Raw genomic sequence first — 17182 nt, forward strand, 5'->3', positions numbered from 1 at the left:
AATCCACATAAAATCAAAAAATCACTAAAACATATTGAAGTGGCTTAGCCACACAGTATTTTCGGAACAAAATGTTAACGAAGCCGGAAAAGTTTCAGAAGTTGTGCAAAGAACATGGAGATCTAAAATGTAAGCTTAGCGTTGTATACTAGACAATGTAAGCAAAGGTGTGGAAAGTGAAAGTCGTGCGTCGCATATCAGCAATAAAAATTTACGATACCATCGACAGATCCGCCGTAAAAATTCATCGAAGAGTGTTTATTTCTTGTTGCCGTGCTTAAGCTTGTAATTTTTCCGGCCTCGTTGACATTTTGTTCTGAAACTTTCCTCGAAAAACTATCCCCGTTGAACGCGCTACCCAACAATGGCGATCGATAAGGAAAACTACGTCACGTAAGAAAACACCAGAGTCACCCAGCTGCTCCTCCTCGCTAACTGGCCAGAAAAAAATCAGAAGCAGGCAATTCAAACGCTTCTGGAACTGGTTCGGTAAGAGTAAGTGCCCAGGGTCTCTTCTCAATCTTATAGTAAACTTTCACCACGAACATTTTATCGTCCCGACTAGCTGCCCCTACTTATGCATGTGCAGCTGCTTTTATATTACGTGTCATTCGCTCCAAGGAAAACTCCTTGGCTCGTTCATGGGAAAACAAACGATGCTAAAATCGTTTTATTCATTACAACAACTACATAAGTTACAAAATCACTTCCCCCCCCCTTTTTTTTCGTAAAAACGTCGTTCAAGTACAGTGGAACCTCCACTGACAGCCACCTCTCCACAACGGCGACCTCTCTACAACGGCCACTTAATTTTGTCCCGGCGGACGGTCCACACACTGACGGTTATCTAAACCTCTCTAAAACAGCGAATTCTCCACAACGGCAACGGCCACTAAAACGTGTCCCCAACTGCCATAATAACCTCTCGACCACAGCCAGTTTTTTCAGCGACTAATGCTGCGAACCTTTCTCCTTTTGTCACGTTAACTTTTTTATTTAGAACCTAATTTAAGCTTTTTGCGTATTTTATCTCTATATATTATTTAACATTGGATTATTACCATTATAGGAGACAGCAGGCATGAACTTAGCACAGTAAACATGTTGTACTCCTTAAAAAAAATTGTCATATTACACCCCATGCTCCCCATAACGGTCACCTCTACACAATGACCTCTTTCTTCTGTCCCCAAGGTAGCCGTTTTGGAGACGTACGACTGTATCCTTAATAACAAGTATGAAACATATGCACGTTTAACGTGCATGAGCAATTTTGAATGCTTCGTGTAACATTTTTTGTGCGAAGTTTATGAAAACGCGAACGCTGCGCGTGATTCACCTTTCTTTGTCTTTTCTTCGGACATGTGGTGCAAATTAACAAATTGTTATAAAAGTACTATGAATATCAACTCACCAAACGTTGCTTAGAGGAAAGACTCGAAGGTTTCAAGGTTTCATCATGGTTTCTTAAGATAACGAAGCTCGTCGAATACCGAATAGCTAAGAAATGTTGCAATTTTCATAACTGCTGTACATGGTTGCATCATCATTATTCACGAGGTTGTCACGTGCGATTCTACTTAATGAAACAGTCTTTACCTCCGACGACTTGATTCTAAAAGTGTTATAAGTTTTTTTTTAGTATTTATTTATTTACAAAAAAAAAATTAATTACAAATACGTGTTCTTTTAACTATTCAAAACAATTTCTACATATATGTATACAGAAAAAAAACTAAATTTGTAAAGGAAAGAAACTAAATTAAAAGGAAAAAGACGCAAAGCTAATAAGTGAAACAGTACAGCAGTAAAGTGTAGCTTGAAGGAACAAGTATTATGGAATTGACACTAGCATTCACATATCTAAAGAAGTTTGGCCCATGTTTTTTTAAATTGCGATAAGCGGTTAGATCTAAAAGCTATGGCGCGAAGAATATCAATTTTGTTATTGAGACGCAGTAGAAAACTGTCAAAGTCCAGGACGCCGTTGCGTACGCTTGTAGCAAAAACATTATATTTGGCGACAATCAGACAGTAATTAAGCACTTCCCAGTTATTTGAGTCTTTGTGCCAACCATATAAAATAGTGCTTTCAGATAAAGTCAGTTTTTGATTAAATTTTTCGTGCCACCAGTTAGAAAAACAAGTCCAAAACGAAGAGGATACACTACAAGTAATTAACATATGTTTTAGAGATTGACTTTCAAGGTTACATAAGGGACAAACATCAGTATCAGTTATGCGCGCACGGAAGAGGCTAGAATGGGTAGGTAAAATATTGTGAATAATTTTGACTTGGAACATGATCAGTTTTGGATCCTTCAAGATTTTGAACGGGAGCATGTAGATGTAAGGAATTTCCTTTTTGGTGAACCCATGATCTAAAATTCTGCCTTCAGCAGTGGGTGCTGAGAAGCTTTTGTCAAGTATGGTAGAATAGGCTTCTTTTGTGGCAAAAAGCTTCAAGGATATTTCGCAGTTTTCAGATTCATCACGCACGACTGCTTTGACTCGTAGTGCACTTTTCCATTCAGTTGGTATGGCTCTTAAAAGGCCGTAATAAGTGGTAAAAGGAAATTCAAAGTTATGTTTCCCTTTCATTTCTGATAACGTAAGAAATTTAAGGTTAACATTTAAAAGGTCTTCGATGCAACGAATTCCAGTTATACACCAGGGTTTAATATAAATCGGTTTTCCATCAATACATATGTTACGGTTGTTCCAAATTATTTGTTTTTTTATGGAAATTTGCTTGTCACAGGTTAGTCTCCTGAAGTCATGCCAGTAATTTAAAATGGCGTGGTTAAACTCCGGGAGGTTCTCTAAGTTGAGTAGCTTAGGATCGTAGTCGCATTCGATGAGGAACCCTAGACCTCCGTATTGGTTAAGAGCTTGATTTGGGATTATTTTCCACGATGCATTACTTGATTCAGCGATACGCTTTATCCAAGCAATCTTTAGCGACCGCTCCATGATTTCAAAGTCAATCATTTTTAGGCCCCCGCAGTGTTTTTCACCGATGATAGTCTTTTTCTTAATTTTGGGAGGCTTGCCCTCACAAATGAAGCTGAAAATAATCTTATTAATCCTGTTTATGAGGGATTTAGATACGGCCAGTAAGGAACTGCAATATATGAGTTTCGACAAACCTAATGTCTTGACAATATTGATTTTGCCAATTAAAGTTAGCTGCAGTTGTTGAGTGTTTTTTCTCAAGAACAAACCTTTTCTTCAAAGTTAAGGGTGTTGGCTTGAAAGACATGAATAAAAATGCAACCTCAACGCAATAAAGTATCGCAATGGTTAGTCAAACATTACTGTAGTATGAATTCATTGAATTCGTTTCTCTAAACATGTAGTGCCTGTTTGTTTGATTTTGTCGGCTGTATCGAGGTTTATTTAAAAGTTAACTGACACATCGTTGCAAAACATTGTGCTTCACGAAGCTTAATTGCACAAGATCTCCTCAATCACATCCTTGTATCAATAGTCTTTTTTGGGGGGGGCTGTTCCATTTCTGAGTATTTCTTTCACGATTGAATGCTCTGGTACTTCTCATTGACGAAAATGCATCACGAGGTCACTGGAACCTTGGTCGCGTTTGTCAAAAGTTGCGTCTGTTGCAGAATGATTATATAAGGACCTCCGAGTGCTGCATGATCCAACCCTAGACGTCTTAACGACTGTTGTTTTTGTAAACCCATCTCTGAATCACATAATCTACAACGCGTTTTTCGTCGTATTTAGGACACAAAAGGGGGTCATTGTGCCAGGCGTTCCTTGCGGAGACCGTGAAAACTGGGGCTAAGAATCGTTGCGTGATCGAAGCCACGCATGTTTTGCGAAGAAAGCTTAGGAAAGATTAAATTTAGTGCTTTTCCGCAACGTGTCGGTCCACGAATTCTATCGCTTGAAAGCGTTGATTATTATGGTGAACACTACTGAGTGGTCGAAAAAAATTAAGAATCTTAAATTGGCAAAACTGCGAAGATCGGGTGTTGTAAAGTTTCATTGTATGCAAATGGGTCTTGTGATAAGCATGCGATTTACTTTCGGCGATGATTGAAATGGCGTGCCATGTAAATTACTTTTTTGGTCTCAGGCGATGATGTAATTTCTCTGGAATCGAGGCCCTTGAATTTTTGTGTATTTATACACGCGTACAGCCTGCGGCAGAAGTATTAACGGTCGTCACTAACAAGCGTACTAAATCAATTCAGAAACAAATAAAAAGTATCGACGTCGATAAAGTAGGAAGTAAAAACCTTTAGCGAGTAAATCCTGTTTCGTGTAGAATTAATCGCCTCCTCTTTTCTCGATCTAATCTCCAAGCAAGCGAGACTCACTTCCGCTTTAAGAGCGTTCTTGTCCATTTCAGCTTTCTTTCGTTTTCAAGCCAATTTTCACAAGACATTTTGTTACGCTTAAATATAGTAGCTGGCGCTCATTACGTGTAGTGGAAACGCTTGGCGGCAGATTTTCCTTTTTACTTTGTTGCCCAGAAGTTTTCCTTGTCTCGTTTCGTCACGCGACGCAGGCTGTTTAATAGGAAAGTGAACGTTGATGTTAAGATGCGTCGAATTAACTGTGCTGCCCCAACATTGAGAAAGACACGATGTCGCAAATGGACAGCACAAAATGCAGAATGCAGACTGACTGCAGACCATTCTTTTAGGGTTAGAAAACAATGGGACTATTATTGTCACGTTGGGTCTTCAAAAGAAAGCCGGATCCCTAAGCGTTTGTACGAAGCAACTTTGAACTGGGGGAGGGGGTTTTCTTTGCGCAAAGCCGTTCATATGGAAAAAGTTTTGTTGCGTTAGGTAGTGCGCATTAATGAAAACAAATTCTCAAGTAGTTTTGTCCAGGATTGTATTTCACTGGAAAGCCGATTTTGAGCATTTAACGGGGGCACATAAATCTGTTCTTTATATATTTAGTACATTTCACAGAAAAGTAGATAATTAATTAACAATTAATGAATGAGGGTGAGTATCTTATGAAGAATTATGGAGATCGAGGAGTGTTACGCCGCAAAATGTAACAATTGATGCAAAATGTAACATTAACGCGAAATGTAACAACTTTTGACGCAAAATGTAACAACTTTTTAACGCGGAATGTAACAACTTTTTGACGCAAAATCAAGCAATATTTTTAACGCGAATTGTAACAAGCAAAATGTTACAGCCTTGAAATAACTGAGAGACTTGGACATGAGCCTTGTAGATAAAGTGTAAATTGTCTGGTGGTTACAAAAACAGTTTATTCATAAAGTTTTCTTACAATGTCAAATAAACTTACAAAAGGTCGTAAAACAGGTGATAAAGTTACAAGTCATGTATAACCTTGGAATAGCAGTATGGACAATAACAACAACGCTAATTTATTAAAAATAACGAATGGAAAATATCCCAAGCTATTCGAAAAGAATATGACTAGAAATGTGAACAATAACACCGTAGGAAACAAGCACCAATCAGCAACTTTCAAAGAAAATTTTAAACGTAGTCAATAAGATAGATATGAAATTTCTCATTTCTTACCGGACTTCCAGTAAATGTGAGAAATTTCATACCAACCCAGTCCTACTGCCTTAAAAAATTAACCATGCTAACGCCCATTTAACGCTGTTGATTATCCCCCGCAGACGGATGACTGCTCCGCTACACTTTCCTTTTAGGGAAAAGGGGGGGAGGTGGGTAAAAACAGACAGCGTCGGATAAAAACAGAAAGCGTCTTCACTCGATGAAAGTGTGAAAAGAATGATCAGTAATCGATACTCGCTTCGATTTCATACGGGCTCAACTCGCTAGAAGGAGTATGCTAAAAATGTACCATCCTAACCCATCTAATACGTCCTGGATGTTCTAACGCCAACTTTCTTTTCAGCGTCACACATATGTACTGATAGATATACTAAACGACAATTCGTTCGACTGTTTCAGGATTTAGTTACTATTATCGAAAAACGTTTTGTAAGTTTATTTGACATTATAAGAAAACTTTGTAAACAAACTGTTTTTGTTACCACCAGACAATTTACACTTTATCTTCGAGGCTCATGTCCAAGTCTCTCAGTTATTTCAAGGCTGTAACATTTTGCTTGTTACATTTCGCGTTAAAAATATTGTTTCATTTTGCGTCAAAAAGTTGTTACATTTCGCGTTATTAAAAAGTTGTTACATTTTGCGTCAAAAGTTGTGACATTTCGGGTTAATGTTACTTTTCGCGTCAAACGTTATTACATTTCGCGTTAATGTTACATTCTGCGTCAATTGCCACATTTTGCGGCGTAACAGAGGAGGGTGTTATCCGTCGAGGCCGTAGGCCGAGGCGGATAACACCCTCCGAGACCTCCATAATTCTTCATATGATACGAAAGCCGAATTCAATAATTGTTTTATTATTCATTCAAAATAATTCCTAGTTTAAAAACGTGGCTAAAACATGCTTACCTCCATCGATCCATCAACGTTAATTTCATCTTCGATAGTGCACGTTTAGGTTTGTCCAGCTCCGCAAATATTCTCCAAATAGCATATGTCACCCTTCAAGTTGTCTTCTTGCTGTTCTTGCCATGTTTTTAGCTATTGTTTCGCCTAGTTCTTACTCTTGAAACGAGTGAAATGTCCGCCATTTTTCAAGTTCACAACCAAAACAACTCAACCTCGTCCCCAGGTCTTCTCGGTTAACGGTGCCTTAAACCTGCGAAAACGCTGCATTTTTGACGTCATTTCCTCGTTAAACACAAAATTCTTCCAAATTTGGTCATCAGTAACTGGTTATGGTGAATTAAACGTGTGCTTTTAGCCAATCAGAATCGGCAAAATATTTTGAAAGAATAATAGAGAGTTTTAGATTCGAGTTTACCGCGAACCTCTAACCGCTGGAGGTCACGTGACAAGTCTTTCGCGTCACGTTTGAGGTTTACGACCTGCGTTTTCAACGTGAGGAGGTAGGTTTTCACGTATGTCATTTACCTAAAAGCTTTTAGCGTATAATTCTTGTTTTATCCCACGTTATGATACAAAAATCTTGTGGAGCAAGTCTTTATCTATTATAACAGAGGCACAAATTCGGGCGAAATGCTAAATCCTATTGGATCTTGAAAACAAGTGCCATTCATGGCTGCTTATTCAAAATGGCGGCCCTAATCTAATCCACCGCCAATCTAAATCGAATTATATTTAAACGTCGAACCGCAAACCGAGGTTAGAGGTTCGCGGCAAACTCGGATCTAAAACTCTCTAATAATGGAAAATAAGTGACAACAAAGGAGTTGATGACAAGGAAATCAACAAGTATGTCTTTCTTGATTCAAGTAGCGAATCGTGAACGCTTGTGAATTTCATTTTCCATGCAGAGTTTTTACGCGCGCTTTGAGTGCAAAAGAGCAGGCATACATTACGTTTTTGGTGGACGAGAAGGACGTCCCCGTCAAGGAGATTAGCCAGAAAACGGGAATTTCACCTACTACGATTCGACCAACAAATAACACATGAAACTTTTGCTGAATTTTCAGTGCGCATGACCCATAATTTGAACAATTTTCCCATCGCCGAAATAGATAAAACAATCGAAGTCAATGAACAAGCGCTTGCCATTAATAACAGCATCAAATGGAGAGAGGATTAAATATTAACAAAACTTGTATTTTTACTTTCCAAATTAGAAAGCTTACTTTTGACATTGTAGCGATGTCCAGTGCCAAAAAATCACACTATGAAATCTAGAAATGTCACGCGCGGCAACGTGACAAGATGTACTATCGTGTGACCTGTAAGAGTGCATTTTTTGCCCTCGGGCTATTTATAGCTACATATGACTGGAAGAAATTATAAGACAAATTCATCATTTGTAAAGCAAGAGATAGTAAAAATTGCCACAGTTGTCTTCTAATCTCTTTCTCTCCACAATATCTAAGATTCGGAAAGATTAACGGGACAATTTTAAGGTGCTACCAAGATTAGCAAAGGTTAACAACGATTAAAAAGGACGATTCATAAGAATCAGAAGATCATTTACTATTAAAAACGAAATGGTGTTAACCGTTTCAGTGCTTTGTTAATCGTCACATTATTCTATCCATGGAATTATCATAAAAAGTTAACCGACTTGTAGCAAAAGAGGTTTCTGTATCCCTCATAGTTTAGCCAATTTTAAGATCTGAGAAGCATTTTCCACGTGACGGGATACGTTTCCATACTGGCTTCACTATACATCACTAAATAGACACTACGAACTTCTTTTCTCCTAAGAAAACCGTCATCCAAGTCTTGTTCTGACTCTTCTGAAAGCTATAAATCACTTTCCACACTTTCCAAGACTTCCAGGTTTCAACAACACGAAAACATGTAACAATGAGCACGCGTTCTACGGCTACTGCAAAATCTTACTGTTTTTAGAGGGTGCAGCAAAAAAAGTATCCGAGGTCGTAGGTTTCCATGAGAAGATGGTTTGCCGGGAAACTTTGTGCTCAAAACAGCTTCTGTAAAGTGCTTTTTAATAGTAGGTTTCCGTTTAGTCCACGTTAATATTCTTGCTAAAAAACGCGAATCACCTTATATACAATCTTGGACAAAACTGTTGAGAAAATTGCATACTTGGGGGGCATTTTTTCTAAACTTCGTAGCCGACCGATTCTTCCCTCCACCCCCCTCTCCCTGGAAACAGTGTTGTTGGGTCTTCAAAAGAAAGCCGTATCCCCAAGCATTTGTAGGAAGCAACTTTGAACTGGGGGAGGGGGTTTTCTTTACGAAAAGCCGCTGATTTGGAAATAGTTTTGTTGCGTTAGGTAGTGCGCATTAATGAAAACATTTTCTCAAGTAGTTTTGTCCAGGACTAAGCCCACTGTACGTGTGTGATTTTTTTTTTGGACAGTGGACTTATGTAGGATTATTTTCTTACCTATATACACTTCCGGCATATACAGTGTTCAGTATGTGGTCCTTGGTCAGGACGAAAAAGACGTAAATGAGTATTTCGTATCTTAGAAGAAGAGTAGTGAGCTGAAATTTGTCCTGTAAGTTGCCGTAACATTTTACTAACTTGTGACAAACGGAGAGCTTCTGAGCTTTGACGAAAATACTGCATCATAAAAAATGATCGCTCCGTTTTAAGGCCCCTGGTCCGGCCAGTGGTTCCGGCCACTTTGGCCACTTTGTAAGCCAGCATCAAAGGTACGCAAAAAGAAACGTTCCAAGCACCATCTGATCTAAATTCCTGTATATTTTCTATAGGCATCATTTAAACTATGAAACCAAAATGAGATTTCTGTGTAAAGAGCTAAAGTTTGGTCTCTTGAAGAAATTATTTTCGCTTCTATGCGAATGGGTGTCGTGCAATTACGATGTGACTTCTGCGAAATCGCCACTATTTTAAATGAATTCAATCAAAACTTCCCATCAGGAATTTTACGTCTTAGTCGTGCCGCGACGCCGGAAAGAAATCCGGCCGAACAGTGTGCTTCATAATGCCCATGCAAAGTAACGTTTTCCTTGTTATCGATTCGTTAGGCGCATTGCTTGCCTAATTTTTTAACTTTGCTAAATGCTAAAGCTCCGTAACGAAACCAATCAGCCAGATAAAAGCTTCATTTTATGGCCTTGTTTATCATCACTTAATAAATAAAGTGCAGCTACTGGGAAAACTTCAAGCAATATATTTAACTTGAAGCCTGCAATCAGCACGCGGTTTTGATTATTTACTCCTATCATTGAAAGTGCTTTAATTAAAATGTAACTCAAAGTTGAAAGGTCCTCACTTCAACTAGTCTGCTACACAGCCGTTTTTAGTGTCGTCACGCGACGTGTGTGGAGGAGCGTTGCATTGCGTGACGACACTAAAAACGGCTGTGTAGCAGACTACACTTCAACTCAATTTACTAAAAATTTAGCCACGTTTTCACTAGCACATAAAGTATAAGCATAAGGAGATACGCACGCGCAGAATGGCATATTTGACTCATTCTCGATACCAGCTCCCCTCAACCCGATGATAGACAAGATGGCGGACGAAGCGTCCGCCATATTGCTTTTGATATGTTCGCATGAGGTCTGGGTCATCGTGACCTATGATTGGTCCACGACCTTGTGCTTATGATTGTGCTTACGCTTATGCTTATGCTTATGTGCTAGTGAAAAAAAGGTTTTAAGAACTAAACGAGAAGAAAACTGAACCTTCTGAGGCTCTCCCTTTTCAATTACTATTTGTCTACTTTATGTTATCGTCCGGTGGCCGGACCAAGGATCTAGTACGCAAAATTTACTTTGGAATACAAATGTAATGACAGAATAATAAGTTCAACTTTATGGTAGCATAAACTGATGTTAATAAACCTGAGAATTATGCCCTATGAAAGCACACTTTGACATACTAGCAACAGCCATGTGTCTATTCTTATGTCACACAACGTGCAACATTTGGATAAGCTTCTGTACTAAGTAATGGTAGATACTAGTTCAAAGTACAAGAAAGAACAATGAACAGTAATTTCGATTACATTGTATCCTCCTTCTTTGGCAAAGTCCACTGTAACTTAGCATGATATATTTACCAGACTCCACAAAGGTTCCATTCATATTATCACATGCTCATCATGCACATGTGCTCCTCTTTTTGCCGTACACTGTCCTTTCCCAGTCAGTTCTCTTAGGGCTTCGGTTCACTCACAACAGGGTTTTATCCGGCCTTTCACCCACCCTTTGTTCTGACTGGAACCTTTGTTTAGCTCTTTCGATGATGATTATGACTTTGTTACTATATATTTAGCACGACAAGAACGTATTTCAAGCAGATCATGATTCTATTCGTCTACATTAGGTCTCACTCCTTCATTAGGTTCCAGGGATGTGGAACTACTGTCTTGCTTCCCAATAAAAGGAGTGACAGGGAAGTGCAGACCTCGGCCTTGATATAATACATCAAGGCTTATTAATAGAATAATAACAGAAAAAAAGTCACCTACGTTCGCGTTAACTTGATTTCCCGCCTTTGCTAGCATCAGGAAAACCCCCAATCAAATTACATCACAAAGTAAAACTGGCCGGACATACTGTGTATATATTTTTCAAAGTAACCCAGCCCCTCACCCTAAGTTAGTTAGCAACTTCATAAAAATCTTAATACTGTTCATCAACAATATTATCAATATAATTATTACTAATTATTAGTAATTTAATGCAAGTTCAATAACCATTCAAAAATTTATGTACCTGTGTTCCGAAGATACAGTTCCTTGTAATGGCATCTCTAAATCAGTACTTGACAGATCCAGAGCAAAAATCTCAAGAGCAGCATTGGTGCTAAAAGAACACATGTAAAATAGAGGTGTTAAATTACATTTTAATAATATTACTTTTCCGTTATGATGGCAATGGTAAAGATTCAATACATTTCTCTAAGTACATGTACATGTGAAACTCCAATAAATTTTCAAATAGAACTGCTAGCTCTGTGAAAATGACCTCTAGGGATATCAGAAATAAATAAATTTACCTGGTGCCACATAGGTCCCCTTACACTGACCATTTTACCCCGCAAATGGCTGTTGCCCATGTGGAAGCATTTTTTTGTGTGTGACCGATTTCTCCAAGTTAAAATTCCTTCAGGGAAATTACCATGGATACGTCATTATTTTGAATACAAAAATTACACATGACAGTTCCCAAGCTACATGTAAGTTCTATGGTTGGACAAATTTCTTGATCACAAAGACGGAAGTGTGTTTTGAGTACCATGCGAACAAATATTATTATTATTGTCCTCAAGACCAGGATTAAGCTTAAATACCAAATCACCAACAAGATAGCCATGGAATGTTGCTGCTGAATTTGAGTTATATTCAAACAGTTGTTTATAAGATAAGATAATTTTTTTAACATCAAATACACATAGAGTGGTTACCCAGTCTTCCGAGTCAGAAGCCCATGTTATAAGTGATTGACAGTTAAAAACTAAGAACTAAAAAAGGATAAAAATCTAAAACAGGTTAAATAGAATCAATGCCCTATATTGATATCTAGATAAATTGATTACAATGGAAGGCTAATTTAAAATACAACATAGAAAAATTCCTAACTATGTTTAAAATACTAAAAAAAAAAGTACACAATCAATTAATTAATTAAGAAAAATGTCAAATGCAGTTATTGCATTGACATCTCTTAAAGTTCTGATACTTAAAGGTGGCTCGGCTGGATTTTTTAGGGAGGAATACCTTTAAAGTTCTGATACTTAAAGGTGGCTCGGCTGGATTTTTTAGGGAGGAATACCTCCCAAGTTTTATTTCATTACATTTTTTATTTATTTTTGTGTTTCTTTGTACGAGGGGCCTTTTTTAAGAAATCACTTAAGGAAAAGTACGTACCTGCCATAATTGCCTCAATTATGGCAAAGTTTGAACAAATTCTATAAGAGCAGTTTGGAAATACTTTGAAATGAAGTTTTAAGAATCATAAAAACAGTGAAATAGCATGCTATCCACACAATTAGCTAATATTTTAAGAAAATGATATCTAAGCTTTGGAAATGCGGCTTTATCTCATAGTTGTTTGATTCCACTGAAAACTGCATACAAAAAAAGAGCGGAATTACTCTGGGCGATGGGGGGTAAGAAGAATTTTATTAACCTGCATTCAACCACATTTGTTACAGTTTTTGCAAGTAATTTGGACCATGCCTACAAATTTTGCATTATTCAAAAAACCACTCAATAAATTTTTTATCAACTTGACAATCTCATGATCAATTGTCAAAAAATATACCCTGTAAGTTTCAAGAACATTGAAAACAGGGAAGGCTTTTAAGTAGGGCCTCATATATAACTAATTTTTCCCTTGGATTTTGAGTTTACAAATGTGAGCATCTTCATTATTCACTGACATTGTTTTCAAGTTTCATATGCATTGCACAACTAGAAAAAGAAATAAAATTGCATTTAAAAGAACTCTCAATTAGGGACTTGTCAGAAATTAGTAGGGGGAAGCGGGGTGGGAATTTTAAATTGGGGTTCGGAAATGAGGTGACCCATCCCTGAAATGGAAGTGAAATTTACTAACCCTCACCTTGAGCTTGGCCTAAATTATCCCGACTCTCCCCCTCTTGCATAAATGAGAAAATCTAGTTCTAATGCAATACACTAAAGGTGAGTCAGTATTATGAAAACTCAAAATGTATTTCTAATCTGTTCTTTGTAATGCTGTATAGATACATTTTAGATGACAGAATTAAGAGTCCGACTCTGATTTTAACAGCTGATCACTCGATTTTCCTACTTATTTTCCCAATACAAAGTCTTCATCACTACGACAAATGGGTAACGCCTCATCCCCTAATCTAATTCACATTCATCATGACCATCCACCTCTTCCACACTGAGGGAGCTTTGTTTGTTTGTGTGCTTTCGGCAAATGGCCGTAAGTGATCCATAATAGCATTGACTTTCTGGGGCTTATTTTTACCTTTGACTGCAAGCAAATTTTGTTTATGGATTTATTTGTCCAGAACACATACACGCTGTTTTGCTAGTGTTCCACTATTCAGCATTTCAATCCAGTCAAATTCCTCATAAGAACAACATTACAGAATTGAAAGAAAAATGTTCCAGGCTCTTTAAGGTGCAGTATTCCAAGCCAACAAGTAAAAAAGGAAACAAAAACAAAATAAAAGGAAAGCAAAGAAAGCTTAGGGGAACAAGAATGGAAGCTAACTGCAAAAGAGTTATTAAAACCATTGCACCTCAGCAAGAGTCGCATGATGTTACAGAGCCTATTGGCCCATTATCTCTTCATTATGAAGGAATAAGTGGGCTCCTCAAAACACAAAGGCCATATATCCAATATGCCTTTGAGAAGGGTTGTTCACCAAAGAAACAAAGAACAATCCCTTCTTCAATAACAGGACATTATCAAGTAATACAGTATGTGGGTTGAGTTTGTTGTTGGTTCTCCCCCTTGCTCCGAGAGGTTTTTCTCCGGGTACTCCGGTTTTCCCCTCTCCTCAAAAACTAACATTTCCAAATTCCAATTCGACCAGGAATCAGGTAGACGAAGAACCACTATGTGGATGTGCTACCTGCAAATGGTTATTTATTAATTTATTTTGTTCATTTATTTATGTTGCCCGGTATCAGGACACTTCAGTTTAAGATTGCAATAACTTTCCTTTCTTAATTGCGCAAGAGTCGCATGATGTTACAGAGCCTATTGGCCCATTATCTCTTCATTATGAAGGAATAAGTGGGCTCCTCAAAACACAAAGGCCATATATCCAATATGCCTTTGAGAAGGGTTGTTCACCAAAGAAACAAAGAACAATCCCTTCTTCAATAACAGGACATTATCAAGTAATACAGTATGTGGGTTGAGTTTGTTGTTGGTTCTCCCCCTTGCTCCGAGAGGTTTTTCTCCGGGTACTCCGGTTTTCCCCTCTCCTCAAAAACTAACATTTCCAAATTCCAATTCGACCAGGAATCAGGTAGACGAAGAACCACTATGTGGATGTGCTACCTGCAAATGGTTATTTATTAATTTATTTTGTTCATTTATTTATGTTGCCCGGTATCAGGACACTTCAGTTTAAGATTGCAATAACTTTCCTTTCTTAATTGCAAGAGCTCTGAAATTTGGCCCAGAGAAAATCTATTTAATCCTTAATATGACGAGAGACAGTTAAACTTTTTTGCCTTTGTTTCCATCGTGAAATTAATATTTTTGCAGAGCTCCTATGTTGCCCAGTATCTGGACAGCTGGCCCAGTATCCGAACACAACAACAACAACGTAATTGTACATAAATTTCGACAGGCAAGAGACTTATAAGCTCCTCTTGCACTTGCAAAGTAGTCTGGCAATCGATTCCAAAAATATAACGTAGCATCGTGAAATAAAACACAACAAATCACTAGGGTATGGTGGAGAATGCGAGCGGCTGTTTTAAAAATGTTATAATTCTCACTTCCTTGTCTAGGAACTTTTTCACTGATTTAAGGAAGGCATCCGTGGACGTGCCGAAGCCGCAGTTTGCAAGCTCAATTAGACAATCTGCAAACGACTTTTTTTCTTCATTTTTTATTTTAAAAAAAAAGCTTGGGGAAGGGACCTCAATCCGACAGTCAAAGGTCACTCTCCTATTTGGTCTGACCTGCCGTGTTGATTTCTTAATGCTCAGTCCCCACAATAAGCGCGCTTTTCTAGCACTAATTCCACCTTCTTTCACATTTCTCAATCCCTTTTTGACATTTTTGAGACTGTTGCAACCCCATAGCAGTCACAACTGGGGAAAGTATGAGAATTTTAGGTTCAACTCAGACGCTTTCGGTTGTATATAGAAAATGCAGTCACGCAAAATAAGCTATGCACACGAAATCAAGTCGCCTCTGAATGAGTGAAGAAAATTTCCATACAGAGTTGAGTAGAATTACATTTTACGACTACATGATATATCCTAAGCTTTAAATATAGTTACTGATATGAAATAAATCTTATCCGGATAATGTACACAGCTAATTCATCGATTCTGTACAGCAAAGAAAAAACTGTCCGGATACTGGGCACCTGACATCAATACTTAGTGAATGTTTCTGGCCTCCGTTATTCCAAACAAATCGAATTTCATGAAGAATTAATAAACTTTCTGAAAACCTGACTTCCTTAAGTATCTTCACTTTAAAAATAAAACAGTTTCTTTGAAAATATCACACATTACCCTCCCTTTTCTGAGCAGCACTAATTTTACTGCGCAGTAAACAGCATAAATTATTAAAATATTAGCCATGAAAAGTCTATTCACCTGATCCGAACGGCATCTTCTGTGACTGTTTTGCAAGCTTTCAAATCGCCAAAACTTTCATCTTAAAACTGAAATGTTCAGCTTTCATCCGAAATACTACGTTTACTGAGAAATGAAAAGGGCGCCTCAAAATTTGAGTTTTTGTTTCAAGTGTCCGGATACTGGTACTGTCCGGATACTGGGCAACATACTGTATCTATGCTTCAACTTAAATGAAAATCATAATGATGATGAAAGTGATTGTATCAATGCTGATGACATAATGATGATGATCAAGATACATGTACTCACAGCAGCATTGATGGTGATGCTGAAGACAGTGATGAATAGGATAGCCAAAACTCTAATAACATTAATAACAATATCATTCATAATTTCAATAAGACTCTATAGCATTGTTATAAATGAAAAGTAGATGTTTGTTAAATTCTTGCAATAGTACTTCACAGTTTATATCCATAATGTTCCGTTGTTCTTGTTTTTTTTTTCTTTTCCTTTTTTTTTTAACCAAATAAAGAACTTCCCTTTTCTTCTGTGGGTGAGCCTCTAAATGATCACGGGCATATATTTGCATTACCCTCCCCCTTTTAAAGGCCCATTTTTCATGACACCTCCCTTTTCTGAGCCTCAAAAAGTTGTGATCCTCCCTCTGTTTCCGCCCCCCTCCCCGCTGCTAATTTCAGACAAGTCCCTTTACTTTCTGAAGAAATATCCAGAGCTGAAACGGTGCACATCACGGCTCATCATGTAGGATGCTATACTTAATAGACCTTTTTTCCCAATACGGCGGCCATGTTGAATTAATTCGATTTAAGGAGTATTATAGGATGCCCAGGGGGTTTGTATTTTCGAGCGCTTTTCGGGACATTTTTTCTTAAAGTTTTCTTAGAATAAGATTGTAATGGGAAAAAAGATCCTTGTGCCGTGTTTGGATGTAATAATGATCGCTTTTTTCTAGTTTAGTATTAGAAATATGGTCTTTCACAGAATATTTCTCGGGAAAAAAGGTGATCATTACATCGAAACACGGCACAAGGATCTTTTTTCCCATTACAATCTTATTCTAAGAAAACTTTGACAAAAAATGTCCCAAAAAGCGCTCGAAAATACAAACAAAATGTGCTCATGCCCCCTAGGCATCCTATAATACTCCTTAAATCGAATTAATTTAATATGGCTGCCATATCGGTAAAAAGGTCTATTATCTTACTTGGGTTATAACATCACAGCCACCCTAACAAAAAGTTGCTGTCATGTTATAATAATATTATATCACTCATTTCTTTACCCAGTTATTAGCATATTCCAGAGATTTTTTTCAGAAAGTAACCGATTAAAATGCAAATTTCATTTTTTTGCTAGTTGTGCACATACATATGAAACTTGAAAACA

General features: G+C 37.6%; 1 protein-coding gene across 1 annotated transcript in view; it reads right to left on the bottom strand.

Moving 5' to 3' along the window:
- Nucleotides 1-17182, bottom strand: part of LOC140933002 (protein transport protein Sec31A-like) — a 108130-nt gene that overhangs the window by 76717 nt on the left and 14231 nt on the right. The window contains exon 3 of the mRNA XM_073382509.1: nt 11217-11306. Coding sequence (XP_073238610.1) covers nt 11217-11306 — 90 coding nt within the window. The remainder of the gene's footprint in view (nt 1-11216; nt 11307-17182) is intronic.

The sequence above is a fragment of the Porites lutea genome, chromosome 4 (genome assembly GCF_958299795.1).
Source record: "Porites lutea chromosome 4, jaPorLute2.1, whole genome shotgun sequence".
Classification (NCBI taxonomy): domain Eukaryota; kingdom Metazoa; phylum Cnidaria; class Anthozoa; order Scleractinia; family Poritidae; genus Porites; species Porites lutea.